The following is a 23495-nucleotide window of genomic DNA, read 5'->3' on the forward strand; positions in this document are numbered from 1 at the left end:
TCCACTTGGGTCCCTCTCATTCACACACATTCACTCTGTCTTACTGCGGCTAACCTTCATTCCTCCCCTTTCCAGGACAAACCTCCACTTCTCTAGCTTCTCCTCCACCTGTTCCCTGCTCTCACTACAGATCACAATGTCATCTGCAAACATCATAGTCCATGGAGATTCCTGTCTAACCTTGTCTGTCAGCCTGTCCATCACCATAGTGAGCAAGAAGGGGCTCAGAGCTGATCACTGATGCAGTCCCACCTCCACCTTGAACTCCTCTGTCACACCTACAGCACACCTCACCACTGCCTTACAGTCCTCATACATGTCCTGCACCGCTCTAACATACTTCTCTGCCACTCCAGACTTCCTCTTACAATACCACAGTTCCTCTCTGGGCACCCTGTCATAAGCTTTCTCCAGATCGACAAAAACACAATGCAGTATCTTTCCGCTCTTCATCCTCTTCAACGCGCTCCTCACTTCATCCTGACTAATCTTTGCTACTACCTGGTCCACACCAGTCACCTCTTCTAGTCTTTACTCTCTCTCATTTTCCTCATTCAGCAACTCTTCAAAGTACTCTTTCCATCTTCCCATCACACTACTGGCATCTGTCAATACATTTCCATCCCTATTCTTAATCACCTTAATCTGCTGCACGTCCTTCCCATCTCTGTCCCTCTGTCTTACCAATCTGTATAAATCAGTCTCTCCCTCCTTACTGTCCAATCTAGCATACAAGTCATCATAAGCCCCTTGTTTGGCCTTTGCCACCTCTAGTTTCACCTTACACTGCGTCTCCTTGTATTCCTGTCTACTCTCCTCAATCCTCTCAGTTTCCCACTTCTTCTTAGCTAACCTCTTTCTCTGTATACAGTTCAGTACCTCCTCATTCCACCACCAAGTCTCCTAATCTACCTTCCTTCCAAGTACTCTCTTAAATGTCTCCCTGATCATATTAGCTGCAGTTGTCCAATCATCAGGAAGCACCTCCTGACCATCCAGAGCCTGTCTTAACTCCTTCCTAAAAGTCATGCAACATTCTTCCTTTTTCAGCTTCCACCATTTCGTCTTCTGCTCTGCCTTTGTCCTCTTGATCTTCCTCACCACCAGAGTCATCCTACACACCACCATCCTATGCTGTTTGGCTACACTCTCACCTACCACTACTTTGCAGTCACTGATCTCCTTCGGATTACACTGTCTACACAAGATGTAGCCTACCTGTGCACTTCTACCTCCACTCTTATAGGTCACCCTATGTTCCTGCTTCTTCTGGAAGAAAGTATTCACTATAGCCATTTCCATCCTTTTTGCAAAGTCAACCACCATTTGTCCTTCTGCATTCCTCTCCTGGACACCAAACCTGCCCATCACCTCCTCATCACCTGCACCAACATGTCCATTGAAGTCTGCACCAATGACAATTCTCTCATGCTCTGCATCACTTCATCAAAGTCCAACCAGACTTTCTCCTTCTCCTCCAACTCACATCCTACCTGTGGAGCATACCCATTAACAACACTGACCATCACACCTTCGATTTCTAGCTTCAGACTCATCACTCTATCTGACACTCTTTTTACCTCTAGGACATTCCTAGCAAACTCCTTCTTCAAGATAACTCCTAGTCCATTTCTCTTCCTATCTACACCATGATAGAACAACTTGAACCCTGCTCCTAAACGTCTAGCCTTGCTATCTTTCCACCTGGCCTCCTGGACACAGGAGATGTTCTGAATGTTATGAAATAAAGAAATAAAATGTGATGAAAAAAAAAAGATATGACACCAGATGTAATCACACAGAAATGAGATGAGGAAAACAACAGACACATCAAGAAGAAATTTATGTTGTTTGTTTTCTTGAGAAAGAAAGGACAGCGAAGCTGAATCTCTGCAGAATATTCTAGATTAATCAGACATCCAATTGCTCATTAAGAGCCCCACCACCCAATTATTGTCCTTGTGGTAACAGTGTACAGGGATGACCTGGAATCCACTCACTGTGTCTAAGAAAAGAAAAACTGCTGAACATGCCTGCCAGACATGTCAGGGTTTTGGTAAGATCAACATGCTGTGGGATCTTAGTACTTATAGCCATGTTTGGGTTACAGGAAGTTACACTACCTTACTAATCTTACTCCGTTCTGACTCAAACTGTTGAACTCTGATATTTGATCTGTCTAAAAGAGGCCCCTTGTTGTAAGGGGATCACTTTTTCTTCCAAGTCTTCCATATTAATAGTGAGTAAAGGGTCAATAATGACCACGTAAGCTCTTTTTAAACAAAAAGTAATACCGTTATTAACGAGCAAATCACACTGGATTAAAAACATTTACTTCTTCCAAGTGTTTTCACATTGTGCAGGAAAATGTGAGAATGTCTAACCAGTTCTCCAGCTGCCTTCTGGCACAGTTTGGGTCCTACGTAAGTAGCTTCAGAATAAAAGGATTGTTTTTGTAGATTTGGAGACTTCCCATATGACACAAGGTTTAATTTGGAACACTGACTGGACATTCCACTGACTTCACCAAAATGTGTTTCATATGAAAACACTTTACGTAATCAGCTGGCAGGTCAGAAGAGACTTGGAAAAGAACATGATGAGGTTACAGTAGTAGTGGTGTCAGCAGCTGGAGGAGACGTTTACAGCATAGCAACCACTAGAATTCTGGAATAATAATAATAATAATTATAATAATGATAACAATAAGAAGAAGAAGATTTTTTTTTTAATTTTTGCAAAAACACTTTAATCACATTCAAACATTTTATAATTTTTCATTAGATGAAAGTACTAAAGTGCTTCAAAAACACTAAAAACCAATAATTAAAAGGAAATACAATTTAAAAATTAGTGCATTATATCAGGAAGTTTGCAAAAGTGAGTTGATCATCAACTAAAGTGCACAGGACATTTTTGTGAAGAAGAAGAACAATTCTATACACAGAAAACTGGTTAGGAAAATTAAAGTTTAAGTTCAGCAGGCTCTTTAAGTTAAATTATTACCTAATTTAAATTATGAACTTAACCTATTAAAGAAGTTTTGCTGACTATTGCGTCCTCCAGTGTTAAATTTTTTTGTCCTTAGCACCTGTCCTGTCTACGAAACCTGTAAAACTAGTTTATGTATAAACAGGCACAGAATCCTGCAAAATAGGGCCGAATCTGCCCCATTCATCCATTTAGTCTCTCAGATGTAATGGGTTCTTTCCTACAATCTCAACTAAGGGCAGAAATAGTGAAAAAAGTGCGATCTTGAAATTTTAGTGGAGGCGAACATTCCTGGATTTGTCTCTTTTTCCAGATCCACTTCCAAACTTAATGGGGTCTCCCCTGTCACATGTCCAAACCCTCCTGCCAACTGTCATGAAAATCCATCATGGAGTTTTTCATCTGTAATGCTGTTCAAAAAAACAGACCAACCAAGTGAACTCTGGTGAAAACATTATCTCTTCAGTGAGGTAAGCTGGAGGTTATCAAGGAAAGGGAAAGCTTTGATGTGGAACCTTTGTTTTCCTGGAGGCATTGGCGTATTTACAGAGTGAAAACAGTCGTCAAGATGAATAATTGCTGACTTTTATTTGTCAGGAAATCTTGTGTCCACATCACTTGAATAAGTGACTCACTGTCACAAACTTTTCAGATGACATAAGACTGGAAACATGTGTATCTTCTTTCCTTTGGGATTTGACCTGATAGTGGTTGAGCCTTGAGGCCAAGGTTCTTGATGGCTTTTTTCGTTTTCTGTTTTGCAATGTGAACAGTTATATTAAAATTGTACTTTTTTGTGATTTTGCTACTTTTGTCATGTGCGTGATGCCTCACAAAACTGTATTCATAGTCGACAGTCATTTTCTTAGAGGTTGTTGTTTTGTTATGTTTAAGAATCAAAAGAAATCATTATTGGTCAAGGTACTGACTGCCATTTCTTTATATCAATAATAGTTGATTTAAGCTGAATGAATGCTGCTGCCATCTTGTGTTAAATTTACTGTTACTGTGTACTCTGAATGTCAGTGTCCTCTGAATGACTCATCTTTATTCGTGAAAATTATCTACAGAATAAACACTACATTCATGATGTTCTTCTATTTATGTTTCTGTACAAAACTTGTGTTTCACATCTCTTGCAGCAATGAAATTACAAAAGTGCATACATTTGGTGGATAATATAAGATGACATAATACCTTCTGATGGTGGCAAAAAGAAAAAATTACTTTCTCAGACTCAGAGATTCTCTTGCTTAGAGCAACAGTGCTAAGAAACTCAAATACCCTCTAGTGGCCGACTTGGCTAACTGCAGCTCTGTCGAATTGAAACTTTAACTTTGGAAATCTTTAAGTGCGTAATCGGATTTTAATCACTTTCTTTAATGCGTTTAACTCGACATTGAGTATTATAATGATGGACGACAAATTGCAGAATATAATAATAGACAGACAGACAGACAGATAGATAGATAGATAGATAGATAGATAGATAGATAGATAGATAGATAGATAGATAGATAGATAGATAGATAGATAGATAGATAGATAGATAGATAGATAGATAGATAGATAGATAGATAGATAGATAGATAGATAGATAGATAGAGTGTCTGACTTGATGCTATGGACTTACTGCCCCCTGATGGTCATATCAAGCAACTGCAATCCCTTAAATCGTAAAGGCACACACGAGGAGTTATATGTATTTGAAAATTTTCAAACATAAAATGCTCCTTTATTAGCCGTGTATATAATTAAAAAAGAGCATAAGGATCAAGGACTTGTTTTTCTGGAGTGATGCTGCGAGGCATGCATCTCCAGATTTGATGAGGGCATCGATGAATTGACTGTTTACGAGGACAGTACCTGGCACCAGGCTAGGGGGCGGTACGGAGTCTTATACTGTTTTGCAACACCAACTATATCCAGAAGAAGAAGAAGCTCTCATGGCTGACCGCTGGAAGGTAGTTTGAGTCGGCAAACGTCATTTATTGTGTGAAGTGCGTTGTTCGGACTAAATACCACCAGTTTTATGAAGCATAATAAATACGTGAGTCCCTTTGATTTAAGCTGTTCATTTTTCTGACCAGTTGACGTTATTAGTCAATGTGCTAATATGCTAATAAGAGAGGCTAGCAGCTACCAATGTAGCTTAATGAAGTCCTTAGCCTCGCCTAGCAGTTATCCCATTTTGATGGACAGATATAATTAACTAAACATGGTGTTTTATTACTTCCCAGTTTCTCAAATAGCTCTTTATCTGTCATGTTAGCTATCATCTTAATATATTACGTCACAAACGCCTATCTTGTTTCTCCGTGTTGCCCCCACACAGATTACCCTTATCTTGCTAATGCCTCCCGCTTAACTTGTGAATTTGATTGTTGATCGCAATGAATCGTCCAAAGCCCACAACCATCAGGCGTCCCAGTTCTGCCAAATCATCAGGTATGATGGAAACCCCAATGTTGTTTTCTAATCTAACTCACTAAGATAAAAAAAACAAAGAAACAAACATCCTGTGACATCCATTTTCCCAGGTCATCCTCCACCAGGTGACTTCATTGCTCTGGGATCCAAAAGCCAGGGTGGGGAGCCCAAAGCCCCCGCTGTGCTCCTGAAACCAGCGTCCACAGGTTTACCTGCTGACCGTAAGAGAGAGAACACATCCACGCTGCCTTCCTCATCGGGGCTGTCCAGCCTCACCAAACGGCCCAAACTATCCACCACCCCTCCGGTCAGTGCACTGGGACGACTGGCAGATGTAGCAGCTGTGGACAAGAGAGCAATATCACCCTCAATCAAGGAGCCATCAGTTGTACCTATTGAAGGTTAAAAATATATATATATGTGTGTATATATATATATATATATATATATATAATGTGACTCTATAAATGTGTGCTGTATATTCATGGAAAACGCCTGTTATTCATTTATTTTTTATTGTAGTGTCACCATCCGTGTTGCTGGATGAGATTGAAGCTGCAGAGTCGGAAGGAAATGATGATCGCATCGAGGGGCTGCTATGTGGAGCGGTAAAGCAACTGAAGATGAACCGAGCCAAGCCTGACATAACCCTGTATCTCAGTCTTATGTTCCTGGCCAAAATCAAACCCAATGTTTTTGCTACGGAAGGAATTATTGAGGTAAATATTTGAACCCAGAAGAAAATAAGAACTGCTTAAAGGGCCATGTGTCATTTTTTATTTTTTGCAGTGCATATTTTAAAACCTCTGATAAATTATTCAGTCCAAATATATCTAATTAGTGATTTATTCCTGAAATCCATTCTGAACTTGAAATCCTTCGATGACTGAATATTCATGAATCATGAATCCTGACCTCTTTACAAGACTTTTGTTTTACAATTGCATGACTAAAAAATTGTCTTTAAAGAATTGGATTGAATTTTTAATTCATATCCAGGCCCTGTGCAGCCTCCTGCGTCGGGATGCTTCCATCAACTTTAAAGCCAAGGGGAACAGCCTCGTGTCTGTTCTTGCTTGCAATCTACTGATGGCAGCCTACGAGGAGGACGAGAACTGGCCAGAGATCTTTGTAAAAGTGAGAATATCCCCATTGTGTTGTTTTATTATTTGTGATTGTAGGAACTAATTCTAAACTGTCATTTCAGGTTTACATTGAGGACTCTCTCGGGGAAAGAATTTGGGTTGACAGTTCTCACTGCAAGAATTTTGTTGACAACATCCAAACTGCTTTTGGGACTAAGATGCCCCCTAAGAGCATGCTGCTGCAGGCCGACACCGCCCGCTCCAGTGGAGATCTCAGTGCAGGTGCGGACAAAGCATACTGATCTTTTGGGTTTAGGGATTGCTGCTGCAGAAAAGAGCTTCTGATTGGTTAACGCGCATAATTTTTAGGGAGCAGCCCTCATCCCTCAACCCCTGATGAAGATGACAGCCAGACCGAACTGCTAATAGCCGAGGAGAAACTCAGCCCCGAGGACGACGGGCAGGTCATGCCGAGGTATGAAGATGTAAATTATGGAGCTCCTGGAAGATCCTGTCTTTTGTGTTAACCGTTGCAATGCTGCAGGTACGAAGAACTGGCAGAGAGCGTGGAGGACTATGTGCTCGACGTCCTCAGGGATCAGTTGAACCGCAGGCAGCCGATGGACAACGTGTCCCGGAACCTGCTGCGTCTTCTCACGGCCACATGTGGCTACAAAGAGGCTCGACTTATGGCTGTGCAGAGGCTTGAGATGTGGCTCCAGAACCCAAAGGTGAGAGACAAATGGTCTGGAAGAGAGCATTCATATAAAAATCCCAGTTATTATTGAGCATTAATTGTCTTTGCTGTTGTATCTCTACAGTTGACTCGACCAGCTCAAGACCTCCTCATGTCTTTGTGCATGAACTGTAACTCTCACGGGGCAGACGACATGGAAGTGATTTCCAACCTGATAAAGATTCGACTCAAACCCAAAGTCCTCCTCAATCACTACATGCTATGTGTCAGGTTTGTGTAACGTCTTACTTTAACTGCTGAATTAACTAAATAAGCAGTGACTTAACCTGACTGGTGCTTTTGCAACTGATTCTCCAGAGAGCTGCTCAACGCACACAGAGACAATCTGGGCACAATGGTGAAGCTGGTGATCTTCAACGAGCTGTCGAACGCTAGGAATCCCAACAACATGCAGGTCCTCCACACGGTGCTACAGCACAGCTCAGAGCAGGCACCAAAGGTCAAAGGATGTTAAGATTTGAATTTACTCGTCTTCAATCCTGTTCTTTTCTCAAGATGAACATAACCCGCCTTCCTTTGTGTCCACAGTTTTTGGCGATGGTGTTCCAGGACCTGCTGACCAATAAGGACGATTACCTCAGGGCCTCCCGAGCTTTGCTAAGAGAAATCATCAAACAGACCAAGCATGAGATAAACTTCCAGTCTTTCTGCTTTGGTTTAATGCAGGAGAGAAAGGAGGCCACCTATGTTGACATGGAGTTCAAAGTAAGCATCTTGAACAACCTCTCAGTCATTTCGTCTTAAGCCTCATGTGCTCACACTTGGCTTTCAACTGTCTACCCTTATCCTTTCCACAGGAGCGTTTTGTCATCCAGGTGACGGATTTGCTGACTGTTTCCATGATGTTGGGTATCACCGCTCAGGTGAAAGAAGCCGGCATCGCGTGGGACAAAGGAGAGAAGAAGAGTGAGTGCTGCAGATTTGTTAGAGTGTTGTTTATTAACCACACAACTGCACGATTTCTCAGCACGTCGGGTTCATTTCAGATCTAGAAGTCCTGAGGTCATTCCAGAATCAAATAGCTTCCATCCAGAGAGACGCTGTGTGGTGGCTTCACACCGTGGTTCCCACCATCAGCAAAGTCGGTGCAAAAGACTACGTTCACTGGTTGGTAACTGCACGCATGTGATGATGTGATTCTCCAATGTGTGTAAAACTCATCCTGTTTTTTGCCACAGCCTTCACAAAGTGCTTTTCACCGAGCAACCAGAGACGTATTACAAGTGGGACAACTGGCCTCCAGAGAGCGACAGGAAGTGAGTTCACCTCACCATTCTTTTCTTTCTTCTCCTTGTGACTCTCGTGATTGCCACTTTAAAAAAGCTGCGCTTGTTTTCAATCCTCAGTTTTTTCCTTCGCCTCTGCTCAGAGGTGCCCCTGCTGGAGGACACGCTGATGCGCATCTTGGTCATTGGGCTGTCGCGTGATCTGCCCCTGGGCCCGGCTGACGCCATGGAACTGGCAGATCACTTGGTTAAGAGAGCTGCAGGAGTTCAGTCTGACGGTGTGTGAGGATCTAATTAACTTAAATCATTTAAAGATATCGTCACATATTTTGGCTGATCGTTCCTTTTGAAACAGACCTAGAGGTCCTGAAAGTGGAAAGGATCCAACTCATTGATGCGGTGCTCAACTTGTGTACATACCACCACCCAGAGAACATCCAGCTGCCAGCAGGGTACTGTCTTTGCTGACTTTTAAAAGCTTTTTTTTTTTTTTTTTTGCTAAAATAACAAATGACTGTTCATATTTTAGGTACCAACCGCCAAATTTGGCAATATCCACACTGTATTGGAAGGCTTGGTTGCTGCTGCTTGTTGTAGTTGCATTTAATCCTCACAAAATAGGTACAACTTTCTGTTTTCTTGGTTGTATGAACACACATATCCTATAAAATATTTTCCTTTACGTTAGTGTCCCACATGTTCTCCTTCTTCTAGGTCTGGCTGCCTGGGATGGCTATCCTACACTTAAAATGCTCATGGAGATGGTCATGACGAAGTAAGAGACAGTGATCTTACAAGTTAAAATAATTCCAAGAAACAAAAGACCGGACTAACGCACATGTCTGCATCCCTCCACAGTAACTACACCTACCCCCCGTGCACCGTTGCTGACGAGGACAGAAAGACAGAGATGATCAACAGGGAGCTGCAAATCTCCCAGAGGGAGAAACAGGAGATCCTGGCCTTTGAGAGCCACCTGGCAGCAGCATCCACCAAACAGACCATCACAGAGAGCAACAGCCTGCTGCTGTCGCAGCTCACCAGTCTGGATCCGCAGTAAGAGACCCAACAGTGGAATTATCTCATTTTGCACTCCAACATTCAAAGGCTCGATAAAATGGACTCACAGTCTGGGTTTGTGTTCAGGGGTTCTACTCGTCGGCCTCCTCCTCAGGTCCAGGAGCAGGTCAAGACCCTCAACCAGTCCCTTCGTCTGGGACACCTCCTCTGCCGCAGCCGCAACCCGGACTTCCTCCTCGACATCATCCAGAGACAGGTAGTGACTGTGTGCACGTTAATCACCTGCCCAGAACGTAATTTAGCATCTTTCTGCTGCGCATGTCCAACAAATCACTGTTCTGAATCTTTTCCTCGCAAATTTATGCTATATAAATAAAATGGATTGGATTGGAAATTTGATGCTGTCGTTTCATCAAGCTTTGCTTAGAAACATCAGTCAGAAGAATAGAGAAAATGAGGAATTTGCAGCGGGATTAGGTTTTTGTCTCCAACGTGAATCCTTTAACTGTGGAGCCTTTTTGAATTCTTGGTAGGCCTCCTCTCAGTCCATGCCGTGGTTGGCTGATTTGGTCCAATCCAGCGAGGGGTCCTTGGATGTGCTGCCGGTGCAGTGCCTGTGTGAATTCCTTCTGCACGACGCTGCTGACGACTCCTTACCAATAGAGGATGATGAAGAGGGAGAGAGCAAAGAGCAGAAAGCCAAGAGGAGACAAGTATGTAGATGAGAACACCAGACGTTAGTGTTGGCAGTTACTGAAACGTTGGCTTGACATTGATGTATTGTTGTTGCAACAGGTTTTTATTTCAAATTAACATGCTGAATTACTTCTCTTCTTTTTAGAGACAACAAAAGCAAAGACAGCTTCTTGGACGCCTCCAGGATCTTTTGCTAGGCCCTAAAGCTGACGAACAGACGACTTGTGAAGTGTTGGACTACTTCCTGCGTCGTCTCAGCTCTTCCCAGGTGGCATCGAGAGTTCTGGCCATGAAGGTACCACATTGGAGGGGGACAAATACAGTTCCTCTGGCAGCTGTGAAAAAAGGTTCCATTCAAACCGTATATTCTTGTGTAGGGTCTGTCTTTGGTGCTGACTGAAGGGGGCTTGAAAGATGGAGAAGAGCGCGACCAGCCCATGGATGAAGACTCAGTTGACACTGAGCTGTTGCCAGGATACCAGTGGCTGCTGCAAGACCTCCCAAAGCTCCCTTTGTTCGACAGCGTGAGAGGCATGACATCCACCGCCCTGCAGCAGGTAAGTCTGGGGATGTAAAGAAACCTTCTGCAAGGATTTTTGAGCAGGTGATTGAAGTTTCTGCTCGTTTTCTTGAAGGCTATCCACATGGAGACGGATCCACAGACGATCAGTGCCTACCTCATCTACCTATCCCAGCATGCACCGGTGGAGGAGCAGGCTTCTCACAACGACCTGGCCTTGGTAATCACGGCACATCGCTCCTCTCGCTAGAGCATTTTAACTTTTTTTTTTGTTTGTGCTGACATGAATCTCTTCTCATCTCGCCCTCTGCAGGACGTCGCCCGGCTGATCGTGGAGCGTTCCACCATCATGAACAGTTTGTTCTGCAAACATTCCTGCAGGCCAGAGTCTGACGCCGTGCTCAGTGCTTTCCTCACCATCTTCTCTGCATACATCAGGAGGATGAGGAAGACCAAAGAGGGAGAAGATCTTTACAGCTGGGTGAGGACAGTTCGGTGCATGTCTGCTTGTTGGTTTGTTTGAGAATGGAAGGGGAGGAATTTTTATGCTTTTTTTCCTTCTTTTCAGTCTGAATCTCAGGACCAGGTGTTCCTGCGTTGGACCACAGGAGAGACTGCTACGATGCATATTCTCGTCGTCCATGCTATGGTCATCCTGTTGACTCTGGGGCCACCCAAAGGTTGTTGTTGCTCATTTGACGTTTTTGACGCTCAAGGCGCTACAAGAACATGATTGCAATTGTCTCTTCCCACAGGAGAGAGTGATTTCTACACTCTTTTGGACATTTGGTTTCCGGACAAGAAACCCCTACCCACTGCCTTCCTAGTCGACACCTCAGAAGAAGCCCTTCTTCTGCCCGATTGGTTGAAATTGAGAATGATCCGGTCTGAAGTTTCTCGTCTGGTTGACGCAGGTTAGTGTACAAATCTATCTATTGATTGCAATATCAACATGTTTTTGTATTTTAAGGGAAAAATGTACATTTGCATTTAGCACTGCAAGACCTGGAACCGCAGCAGCTGTTGCTGTTTGTTCAGTCCTTTGGCATTCCGGTGTCCAGCATGAGCAAACTGCTGCAGTACCTGGACCAGGCTGTCTCCCACGACCCACAGTCTCTTGAACAGAACATCATGGACAAACGTGAGCGATCAGGTTTAAGCCAGGTTTAAGATTTCAAGATTAAGTATCGATAATAACAAATTTATTCTGTAACAGATTACATGGCCCACCTGGTTGAAGTGCAGCATGAGCGAGGTGCCACCGGGGGGCACACTTTCCATTCATTACTGAGCTCCTCTCTTCCTCCAGACAGAGGTTGGTGACTCCATTACATTACACAGAAGATTGACTTAGTTATTATAAAATATTTTTAATATTTAATATTTTTAATACTTACGTGGTGGTTATTTAATGTTAAGCTGTCCTTGTCCTGACTTTACCATCCTCTCAGATTCGGCTGAAACAAGTAAGGCCAAAGTTACAGTAGAAATGTCCCACAGCAGCATGAAGATGAGAACAGCCAATCAGCTTCCTCCAGTTGGGCCGGAGGATGACCTCACTGGCATGTTGCTACAGGTGGGATGTCCTCCCTCTCTCTCCCATTTACATTTTTGAAAGAAACACGTTTTAACAAAAAAGTCTTTCTTTATCCCAAGCTGTTGACTCACCCGTTGCTTTTGTCTTCCCAGATATTCCCCTTGAAGGTGGACCCTCGCTGGCCGGGGCCCCCTCCCAGCCAGCTCTCTCTGGCCTTGCAGCAGGCCCTCGCTAAAGAGCTGATGAGGGCCAAGCAAGGACAGATACAGCAAGGCGGGCTGGCGTTTCGTCTCTTGCAGGCCATGGCGGCCCTGGTCACCTCCAATCACGCGGGCACCATCATCATGTCGATGCACCGCAGCCACGCCTTGTCCTGTCCCCTCATGCGCCAACTTCACCTCTATCAGGTAAGGCTCAGCCGGTCGGTTCTTAACTGTGTTGATTCATAAAAGTTTAAAAATTTGATTTGTCTGTTTTTTCTAGCGTCTTGTGTCCCAGGACATCGCTTTCTCCTCGCTCTTCCTCAAGGTCGTCCATGAGATGTTTATCTGGTTAGACAACCCGACCTTGGAGCCGGGACCCCTTAAGAGCCTCCTCAAATCCTTTGCTGGCCAGAACTCTCACAAACACAGGCAGCACAGTGACGGTGAGCAAACAACCTTTTCAGATGTGGACTCGATCATTTCATCCAATCGGTCGGTGATGAGTTTCTGTTCTCTGCAGTGCGGACGGGTTTCCTCCACATGGCTGAGGCTTTGGCGTATCACAGAGATACTGAAGTACCGCTGAGAGCTGTGATTGCGATGTTGAAAGCCGGAGAGAGATGCAATGCGGAAGCAGAGCTCATTGGAAAAGGTAGTAGTGGAGTCATGGAATTTGTCTTTGAATTTTGTGTTCGGTCATTGGTTGATTGAAACTCCATTCTACGACTTGTGTTTGTCAGTGTTGTTACATAAAGACACACAACAGAGCCTGCTGTTTTTCATGTCTTCCAGTTTTGCAAGGGCTGCTGGAGGTCCGGTCGCCGTATTTGGAGGAACTGCTGTCTCTGTTAATGACTGTCGGAACACAGAACGGCACAGCCGGCCCCGTCGCCACGGTGATTTCTCTCTTGCTTCAGGAAAGCGAAGAGCGAGCTGTGAAAAAGGAAGTGGATTCAAACAAGTGAGCGAGCACAATTTCTATTTCCCTCTCAAGTCATGCAAAAAACATTCGCGTTTGACAGGACTAAACGACAAACGTAGCTCCTTGTGACTAATAGGTAAATGGCGCTTGCCATCCTAGGCCTTGTGATCGGAAAGCGTTGTTGCATTTGGTTTAGGAAGATTTATTTTGTTTTGCAGTTTCATGTTAGCTCAGCATATTTCACTTCCTGTAAAAATCATGAAACATTTTATGATGCTGAGTCCAATCCAATCCAATCCACAACCGCAGTCGACCAAAGCTGAGTACCGCCGCTGAGGCAGACAAAGAAAGGTAAAAGCTCATTTGGTGTGTGTGAAGTCTTCTCCAAAGGTCGACTACAATATGAGGAATTTCATAAAACGCTTGAGCGTTTGTTTCCTCCTTGCTGTATTTTACAATATTTACACTGCAGGGAATGAACACATCTCCCCAGGCGTAACCTTTCGCTTCCACCTTTTCCTGCAGCTCCGAGGTGACCAAATCAGGACTGAGCTCTGGGCTGCTGGTGGATTGGCTGGAACGTCTCGACCCCGAGGTCACTTCAGTTTGTCCGGACCTCCAGCAGAAGCTACTGTTCACCCTCAACAAGGTAACACGAGCTGCACCTTATCCTGCCTCATCACGCTGGGGGGAGTGTTCGCTCGCCGCTTCTAATGCAGCTTCTCTCTTGTTTTCAGGTGCGAGGGACCCCCGCCTACCGACCGTATCTGCTGGCCTTGCTCACGCACCAATCAAACTGGTCCACCCTCCTGCAGTGTATCAGAGCTCTTTTCAGCAAACGCAGAGACTACAAGTACACACATCGATTTTGTTCGACTTAGTGAACAGTGAAGTGAATGAGAAGGTTGGTAACATCATTATAAGTGCGATGTACATTTTTCAGACTCGACCCATCGTCAGCCCTGGATTTCCTGTGGGCGTGCAGCCACATCCCGCGAATCTGGCAGGGACGCGACCAGAAGATCCCTCAAGTAAGATGAAAAGTCCTCAGTCAAATTCGCTCTTGTGTTTCTGATGCAAGCAATGCCGGAAGAAATGGAATCTGCTGAAGCTGATCGATCTTTCGCTTCTCTTTCTGTCCGAACAGAAGAAAACGGAGAAGTTTGTGCTGCGACTCAGCTCAGAGGAGCTCATCAGCCTGGTCGACCTGATCCTGTCCGAGTCAGAGCTCAACAGTCGCGACTCGCCTTACGACGACTCGAGCGGCCTGGACCAGGCCTCCTGCTCCCTGATCCAGTCCAGACTGCCTCTCCTTCACTCCTACTGCAACGGAGATCTGGAGAACATCAAGAAACTCTCGGAATACCTCATTAACTGTACGAAGAAATGGGAGGACAGGTAAGCTGTCTAATGCTAGTCACGTTTTTATTCTATAAGATTAATACTTGCTAAGCCAATGTATTTGATAAAGTTTTATTTTTTATTATGAGCCCAACTATGAAATTTCTGTTTTCCCTCTAAGGTGTAATGATAAGCCCCAAATTTTCCTTCCCAGTGCAGACCAACTTTTTACACTTCCTCTGTCAGCCACAACGCCCTGGACCAGGGAAAACTCGATAATTAGGTCTATTGGTGTGAAATTAAAACCAGCAGAAGTCGTCTGCGCTGTGATCTCTTTAAAAGCTCAGTGTGTTATAATGAAGCCAAGAGGATTAAGGCTGAAGCTCTAAACTTGCCTGTGTTGTGAATTCCTGCTCTGACTTAGCTGTCAGAGATCAGGGTGCAACTCTTTGTGGAGGCAAACTCTCCTTTCATTCACATGTCTCCGGTTATTAAACCACATTAATGAGGAAACTTGGGCCAAGGTCAAACAAAATTAGCTTCCGAATTACAGTATTTTAAGTGCGGCTAAGCTGTCTGTTTAAAAACGGCTGCTTGCGAACATACAGCTGGATAAAAACACGTTAAAAGGGAACAGTTGTGGCCTTGTGTTGAATAAACACTTGATTATACGTTGAGCTTTCTGCTTGTGAAACCTCGCTGTCAGACAGGATGGTGTTTATTCCAATTACACAGCCACTAATGAACAATGAGCAGAAGCGTTGCTCTCAGTCAAGGTCGCTCTGATTTGCTTAGCTCTTAGACATTAGTAGTAGAGTGTATAATCTGACAGAGGGTTTATGAAGCGAGTCAGAGTTTGGTTAAGCTATTGATGCTCTATCAGTGTGGGTAAATCATACAGACAGAAACATGCTTCACTGAAGGAACTCAGTTTGATTAAACTCCAGGTAGTTTTTCTGGGACACTTTTTACTCACAGTTCTTGAATCGTATTCTAAACCAATAAGAAAGTTTCATAGCAATGGTGGTATAATCTCATCTGTCCTCTCTCAGTGCGATGAGCAAGAGATGCCAGAGCTTGCTACTGCAGATCTACCTGCACTTTCCTGAGGTGGTCCAACACGTCACCCTGCCCGAAGACACCTTCAGCAGTGGGGGGGCCGCGTATGGGAGCAGCTGCAAGGTAGCGACGTTTTCCCAATGACTCACCTTTTCTAAAAGTTGTTTTCTTTGAATGTTCCCAAAGTTTGTGTTTTTTTTATTGTAAAGCCTCCTTACAGGACAGTATTTCCTTACTCCATGTATTTTTTCCCCAGCTCGATGTCCTGGTGCATCGTCTGGTCACGCTGCTTGCCGATGTCGGAGATTCAAAGTCCGTGGAGAACCGTGTTTCTGACGCCAACCTGGCCTGTAGGAAGCTGGCCGTGTCACACCCTGTCCTTTTGCTCAGGTGGGAAAAAAATCCTAGATTAGCAACTGCTATAGATAATGGTTCAACCTGCTGACCGGCTCTTCCTTTATTCCAGACACCTGCCAATGATCGCGGGGCTGTTGCACGGTCGCATCCACCTAAACATGCAGGAGTTTCGACAACAAAACCACATGACTTTCTTCAGCAACGTGCTCGCTACCCTTGAGCTGCTTCAGCCGCTCGTTTTCCACAGCGACCACCGGGAGGCGCTTCAAGACTGCCTTCTGTCCTTCATGAAGGTCCTGCAGGTGAGCCGATCACTCGGTCGAATCTTGTCCTGTAGGATCGACAACATACTCAACCTATTTTATTCTGCATGTTTCTTTTTGCGTGCAGAACTTCCAGAGGACCCGTTCTCCGCTGGTCTTCATCAACAAGTTTTTGCAGTTCACACAAAAGTACATCACCCACGACGCAGCAGCCGCCATTCCCTACTTACAGAAACACTCCGACATCTTGCAGTAAGTGCAAAGCGTCAAAGATATCCTTTTGTTTGACGGATCTGTGACCAGTGTGATCTTGCTTTTTGCGCCTGCCAGGGTTCTGTGTGCAGAAAACCCAGACCTGGTTCAGCTGAAGTCTCTGCTGGCTGGACTCACTTTACCAGTGAAGAGGCCCTCTGCAGAGGTTGCACCAGAAGAGAGGGATGGTAAACACACACACAGCTCAGATTCTTTCATTTTTGTAACTGGATGTTAAACCCAAAGAGCATTGTATTCTTTTCTTGCATACTACCGTTTGAAATCGTCATTTATTTTTCCTTTCTACCAGACGACTTAGCCACTGGTTCTCTGCCTCTTGTCAACATATCTGCCTCGGTTTCACTGAGCGCCTCTGACATGGCGGCGTACCTGAAAAAGATGTCGAGAGGAGAGGCAGTCGAAGGTAATTCACCGCCACCAATCTCACACACAAAAATCCAGTCGTAATGAATAACATGTCGCTCCCCCCCGTCGACTGCAGATGTGTTGGAAGTGTTGACAGAGGTGGATGAGAAGTCAAGGAGGAGCCCGGAGATCATCCAGTACTTCATCGTGAGTCATAAAAAACCACAAGCAAACAAAGAGGTCAAGTGTAGTAGCTTGTCAGCGTTGTGATGCGTCAACTGCCGCTTTGTGTCGCTGCTTGTAGAATGATCTGCAGAGACTCATGGCTTCCTCTGAAGAGTTGTGTCGGAACATGGCTTTCAACCTGGCCCTGCGCTGCATCCAGAATAATCCAGGGTACGCAAGAATCTGTCCTCCTCTGTCTACATCATGACCTTATTTTATCACGGCGTATTAACCGTGCTTGTCCATTGCAGCCTGGCAAAAGACTTCCTCCCAACTTTTATGTACTGCATGGGCAGCGGTAACTTCGACGTGATCCAGACCGCACTCAGGAATCTCCCAGAATATGTGCTTCTGTGTCAAGGTAAGATGTTCCTGACTAGGCTGATCTGGTGAGGCGTCCCTGTTATAAACCCCTTTTCTCTCCTGCAGAACACGCAGACATCTTGCTTCACAAGGCCTTTTTAGTGGGCATCTACGGCCAAATCGACACCAGCTCCATGATTGCAGAATCCCTGAAGGTCCTCCACATGGAAGCAGCATAACAAAAACACATATCTCCACACATGAATGTTGATGCTGTTCATTTTCTGTGTTCCAGAACTAGATTATTTGTTCCTGCCTTCAAACGTTGTTCTAATTTGATCACAACAGATTAAAGGATCCTGCAGTGAGTTGGTGGCTGGTAATCATTTAGTGGCTTCAAAGAAGGCATTAAAATTCCCTCCAAATGGGTCGAACATGTGATGATTGAAACTGTAAACTCCATTATTGTCACAAGTGACAATTAGAGGCTAAATTCATTCTCAAAGGGTTCAAGTTGTTTTTAACTGATGACACTGAACACACAATTGGACACAGAGTCAACAATGTGTATTAACAACACATTTATTTGTATTCTATTGTTTTGGCTATTGTAATAAAGTCAGTGGACCCTGATAAAATGCCAGATGTTAATTAAAACAATGAGGTATTCCAAGTAGCATGTCATTTATTAACTCAAATAAATGCTGACGTTAGAAGAAGAAGAAGAAGATACACTTTATTGATCCCCTAGGGGAAATTACATTTGTCACTCAGGTGTTTGTTACATTTTTTGTGTTAGTTTTTCACACTATGTATGTACAGGCCCCTGAAACAACCACAGCACACAAAGGGGCCTGTAATCATGCAGTTAGTATACAAACACAACACAACACAACATCAAGCTGTACATTGGGAGGCAGAGTGACGGGCAGCAGCTTCCTGGAGTGCGCCCCAATAGAGCAGCTTGTAAGGGGGACGGCACCTTGCTCAAGGGTGCCTCGGCAGTGGCTGGGAGGTGAGCTGACGCCTCCCACCGTCAGCTCACACTAGTTAATCGTCCAATAAGATTTTCATAATCACAATATTGAGACAATGATTTAAAGTGACAATGTTTGAAAATGCATTAAAAGTGTGTTATTCAAAAGGACCGTAAAGAACTACTACTTTCCAGGAAACGTCTCAAAGGAATGACCTGAACCACACGTAGGAATGCCGGTAAACTGAAAGTGGAACTTGTCATTGATCGTAAATTAAGCATGGCGGTAATTGTTCAATCACACAGACCAGAGGGCGCTTTGAAGGCGCGGTGAGGGTCGGCCGTTCTGCTGCACAGACCGCTGCTGGTGTTGTGTTACACCGGAGGACGTGAAGATGAAGCTACGGCGTGATTAAGGAGCCCTCAGTGTGAGGGTGAGACATTTCCACATCGGCGGGTCAGTGGAATCACAAATAACAGCCATTCACTGAAGGGACGCGGAGCTGAAAGCAGGTTAAAGCTGCTTTTTACCACTGTAGATCAAGGTAATTAAACGTAGCACAACAGGTGAATGATAAAACCACATTTCCGGACACAGTAACGATGTGATGTGACGTCACAACACTGCGCCAGCTGGCAGGTCGTAACCACACAACATAAAGCTAACAACAACACACTCGTGACAGCTTCAAAATCTCTTTAGATTGATATTTATTCACTCCAGACTCAATCATGCGTTACCCAGCATGCATCATACCTGCTGCCCCGCCCCTGCTGGCCTCGTCTGATGTCTTAATTGCACCTGTGTGGTGTCCAATAACTAGCCGAAAGCTCTGTTTATGGTTATCAATCAAGCTGCTACTCAAGCCGCGGCAGAGCAGGCACTTGGTCGGGCGCCAGCTTCCTATTGGCTGAGCTGCGGTGAGGCGGAACAGAGATGAATGACAGGTGAGGGGGGGGTGGGGGGTTAGTTACTGAATAGTCTGACGAACCACTGACAGGTTAACTACCTCTGCAGTTATTCTTCACGCCATGCAACCGAATGCAGCTGCTAAGAGCTAACCGCTTATTTGTCCATGTGGTTTCTAAACATTAATAGTGTATAATTATTGGGTGAGTGTGTGTGTGTGTGGTTTTTGGGGGTTTTTTTTGGGGGGGGGGGTGCTATCTGAGTGTTCAGCAATACCAGCTAAGATTCGACCTCTAAACTTCTGCAAATGAGATAAATTATAGTTTACAGACCAAATATTTTAGAATAAAAGCTTTTATTCTGAAAAATTTTATTGTGAAATATTTCTGATGCATAGTTTATCTTTTGACCCCGTGGCCTGATCTAGAGATTTGGAACTGCTTTGCTAGAAGGTTGGGATAAATCAAGATTGAATTTTTTTTAATGTCACTTCTTGGACAGAGGTTTTAGATGACAACCCCCCTAATTTTGGAGGTCTTTCACTTTTAACACCTTTGTTTGGGCCTTGACTTCAGTAAACAGTCTGATGACTTTGAGCACAGATTTAAAGGAATTCACTGCCTGGTAGTCCAGGACCATGGCAGATCTTCCTACACATGAGAGTGGACAATGAAGGAGAAGTAAACAGGAATGCGGCCGACAGGGGCTTCTCGTGTCTCTCTCAGCTACAGGAGGGGCCCCGATGTGCCGCTACCTGCCCACGCACATCTGTCTGCTCTCCGTCTTCCTCTCAGTGGCACCCCGGCCTTAGATCATCTCCTCTTCCTCCACGCTTGAGTTGCATTTGGCTTGCGTGGAAAAAATGTGGACCGTCTCTCGCCTCTCTTCTCCCTGGCACTTTGATGTCTCAAGTGTGATTGCTCTTGGATTGTGACTGCTTTCCCTTGAAGGTTTTGACATGAAAAGCAGGCTGGGCTCTCAGGTTTATCCCATGGCCGTTGATCCACGACTAAAACAATCAGCCCGCTCACTGTGGGATACTATTACCAGGGAGAGTGAGGCACCAAGCATAGGGGCCTCCTCAGCCATGACATACACTTTTCTTCTGAGTTGAAAACATGTTTTAGGTGTGTTGATTGAATCACACTAAGCCACACTCCCATTAATAGATTTTTAGCTCCAAATTTGTGCAAGCAGTTGTCGCTAAAATACATAGTCACAGAGTGCAACGGGGTGTGTTTGCACAGAAGTGGATGGCTGAAATGATTCAACATTCCTAATGAATTAAAAAGGAATGAAGCTAGTAATTGGAGTTAAGATTGACCCAGTCTGACAAGTACAATAATGTGACATGTCATTAACAGCTTGCATAAGTGACAACCCTTAAGCTTCACTTACAATTTCATTAAATATTGATCTTATCTGTGCTCATTTGCTGATCCAGCCTGCAAATTATGCCAGATAGATCTATTCCCATGACAGCAGGGCTGATAATCATCCATCTTTGCCTGACATTTGGCAGAACTCTTGTTTTATGAGCCTAAGTGTCATTGTAGAGGATGAGAGAGAATAATAATGCGCAGCGTTCATGATCTCCATTATGTTAGATGGTATCTTATCGCACCAAGGGCAGGGTGTGACAGTTAATCCACTTCAGCCATGTCTATGGAGGGAAGAGGGGGCAAATGGGCTCCGTCATTTAATCCAAATTTCCTCACATTTAAAGTGTTTTTCTGCACCGAATTCCACTCGAGGGAAAGATTTTTTTCTCCTCTCTACATGTCAGATGAACAGATCATTTAATGGTTACACTTATTTTTAAGGATTTTTGTCACTGTTTTTTGCAGTAACTAGCATTTAATAGCTTAAGAGTCAATGACCTCCCCCAGGAATTGGTTGACATCAAGTACAAAGCTAAAGAAGGTAACTATTAGATTTACATTTTACACCCCATCAGAAATATATCTGTAAATGAATGTCAGTGTTGTTACATATCTAATGGATATGTAAATATTCTCCATAGATAAGTTAGTATTGTGATTATATGTTGTTTCTGCTGCCCCCAAGTGGCCAAAAAAATCTGTTACTTCAGGATTAAAACATTTTCAGTTTCAGATACTGAAAAACTTTCTAATTTTATTATTTCTAATTACGTGTGCTGATTTTCAACAGAAGTTATGTGGAAGACTCCAAGAGGCCATTCACATGACAAACATTTTTCCATTATGGAATAAACTTTTGTTGCCTTTTTTGGTTGGTCCGTTTACATGCAAACGGCATTTTCTAGACACGAAAATGCAAAACTTTGAATGTTAAAGACTAAATTTTTTTTAAAATGCCATGACTTCAATATGTAAAAGGATTCTATAACGACTCCTAAAAATTTTGCAGCCCAGAAATTGTACATTGCCAACTACTGGCGTGGCATACATACTACAGCATTCTTGGTGGGTCCTTGTGTACGGAATCTTTAGGAAATGTGTGAATGCAGATCTTGTCAAAGTGCAAAGAAAAACTTTCTCCGTTTAAACTAAAAAGAACATGTGCTGAAAGCAGGTTTAAACTATAAACTTTAATATATAAACAAGTCTAAGCTCCTGCATTCACCTGTGTACCTTATCCTACCTCATAATGGAATGTAATCGGCCATCAAGCTGGTTGTGATGTCACAAAGTGACTCTTTTTTTTTTCCCAGTCACTAAAAACAGAATTTTTGGAAAAAAACACTTAAAGTATTTTCTGATTTAATAATCATTCAATCATCTGAGATCCAAAAACAACCAAATTTAAGGGAATTTCAGACTTTTCTCGCTCTTTTTTTTTTTTGCAAGCTCAAACACGTCCGTTCAAAGCAATCTGAAGGGCTTCCCATCGGTGGCTTGCTAAACCCTGGATAATGCACCGTCTGTCCCAGCCGTTGAACGTCTCCTAATTATTTGACGATTGCCATTTCAGCTCCGGATCTCCAGTGTCGCCTTGCCATCCAGGGAGCTCAAAATACATGAGAGACCGATAAGACCTGGCATTAGCCATTACTATTGTTTCCTTAATGCCTTCCTCAATTATCCTCAAGCAGATCTTTTGAGCAGCTACTGTCAGAACTTCCCCCACTGGTTTTTAACCAATTTTGTCCCTGATTATCTGGATCAATGGGCATTAAAGGACCCAGGCGTAGACAAACAGTAGTTTGAGGGCATGGGAGGAGGGGGTCTACTTTCAAACAGAGGAGAAATCCCTGTGACTACCTGGGTGCCAGGGACAAATGGAGACGACTATTCAATCATCAGTCCTGCCACACACAGTGTTTATTTAGCCACAGCTCAGACGAGACACTTTTAATCTATTTTGCTTTTCTCCACAGAAGTTGCAAACCCAGGAAAAAAATGTCCTTCAACCCTTGCAGCCCCCCCCCCCCCACACACACACACACACAAAATTCACGCATTAACCAAAAGAACTTCTGAAAGTTGTTTTAAATCATCTTGACATGAGATGGAGAACATCTTGGACCTTTCCACAAGGCATGCGATGGATAAATGGTGCTAAAAGTGGACGGATGGATGGATGGTTATACAATCCACCTTCCTGTCTAAGCCTACATAAGGGTAATATAGAACCTAAAGAATTTATGCGACGATTTTTAACTTATTTTACCAATCTTGCGTATTTTGAAGGCAATAATACTAACAAGTGTGAAGTGGGTGAATCTTTTCATTCATTTTAAAGAAAGACATCAGTTCCTCTAGCTATCTTTCACTTTCGGCGTGACTCTAAGCTTTAAAGAAATGCCTTAATGCCGACCTGTTCAGCGACCGCAGAAGCCTTTGACTGACTGTTTGAACAGGTGCAGATGAAAGGGCCACAGGTGAGGGGGCTGCAGCCGTCGCTGCTTGCAGAGGAATGACCATCCCGTGACTCACCTCGGCTCTGATCCGCTGCCTCCCGAAAGGGGGACGCCCGTCGATCAAAGCCCGTCGATCAAAGCCCTCCGAGGCAGTGGTGACAACAGCGATGGCTGGACGCAGCTCGCTGGACGTGTTTTTGGGTGATATGTAT

The 23495-nt window shown here is 44.0% G+C and overlaps 1 protein-coding gene across 2 annotated transcripts; it reads left to right on the forward strand.

Moving 5' to 3' along the window:
• Nucleotides 1–4925: 4925 nt before the first annotated feature.
• Nucleotides 4926–18594, forward strand: ints1 (integrator complex subunit 1). 2 transcript variants are annotated; one of them, XM_068337307.1, is made up of 48 exons: nucleotides 4926–5041; nucleotides 5327–5439; nucleotides 5532–5822; nucleotides 5944–6140; nucleotides 6421–6558; nucleotides 6629–6788; nucleotides 6876–6981; nucleotides 7051–7237; nucleotides 7328–7473; nucleotides 7561–7702; nucleotides 7792–7968; nucleotides 8061–8169; nucleotides 8250–8370; nucleotides 8442–8519; nucleotides 8610–8767; nucleotides 8845–8941; nucleotides 9019–9110; nucleotides 9204–9264; nucleotides 9348–9545; nucleotides 9636–9765; nucleotides 10043–10222; nucleotides 10351–10500; nucleotides 10583–10762; nucleotides 10841–10945; nucleotides 11039–11206; nucleotides 11294–11405; nucleotides 11481–11639; nucleotides 11720–11866; nucleotides 11942–12040; nucleotides 12177–12301; nucleotides 12415–12669; nucleotides 12746–12908; nucleotides 12986–13117; nucleotides 13258–13426; nucleotides 13913–14036; nucleotides 14125–14240; nucleotides 14331–14418; nucleotides 14535–14785; nucleotides 15781–15910; nucleotides 16044–16177; nucleotides 16254–16446; nucleotides 16535–16659; nucleotides 16738–16847; nucleotides 16970–17083; nucleotides 17162–17232; nucleotides 17330–17421; nucleotides 17502–17611; nucleotides 17680–18594. In XM_068337307.1, exons 2-48 carry the CDS (start codon nucleotides 5385–5387, stop codon nucleotides 17790–17792), a joined length of 6558 nt encoding a protein of 2185 aa, XP_068193408.1. In that variant the 5' UTR covers nucleotides 4926–5041; nucleotides 5327–5384; the 3' UTR covers nucleotides 17793–18594. The 2 variants fall into 2 exon arrangements, with proteins under 2 accessions (XP_068193408.1, XP_068193409.1); XM_068337308.1 differs by having other exon boundaries at nucleotides 4931–4955.
• Nucleotides 18595–23495: the final 4901 nt, after the last annotated feature.

Source organism: Antennarius striatus, chromosome 16 (assembly GCF_040054535.1).
Source record: "Antennarius striatus isolate MH-2024 chromosome 16, ASM4005453v1, whole genome shotgun sequence".
Lineage (NCBI taxonomy): Eukaryota > Metazoa > Chordata > Actinopteri > Lophiiformes > Antennariidae > Antennarius > Antennarius striatus.

Coding starts and splice junctions, on each gene's coding strand:
- ints1 (XM_068337307.1), top strand. CDS start 5,385: ATGAATCGTCCAAAGCCCACAACCATCAGGCGTCCCAGTTCTGCCAAA. Junction 9,111..9,203: donor ATTTAATCCTCACAAAATAG/GTACAACTTTCT, acceptor TCCTTCTTCTAG/GTCTGGCTGCCTGGGATGGC. Junction 9,265..9,347: donor ATGGAGATGGTCATGACGAA/GTAAGAGACAGT, acceptor ATCCCTCCACAG/TAACTACACCTACCCCCCGT.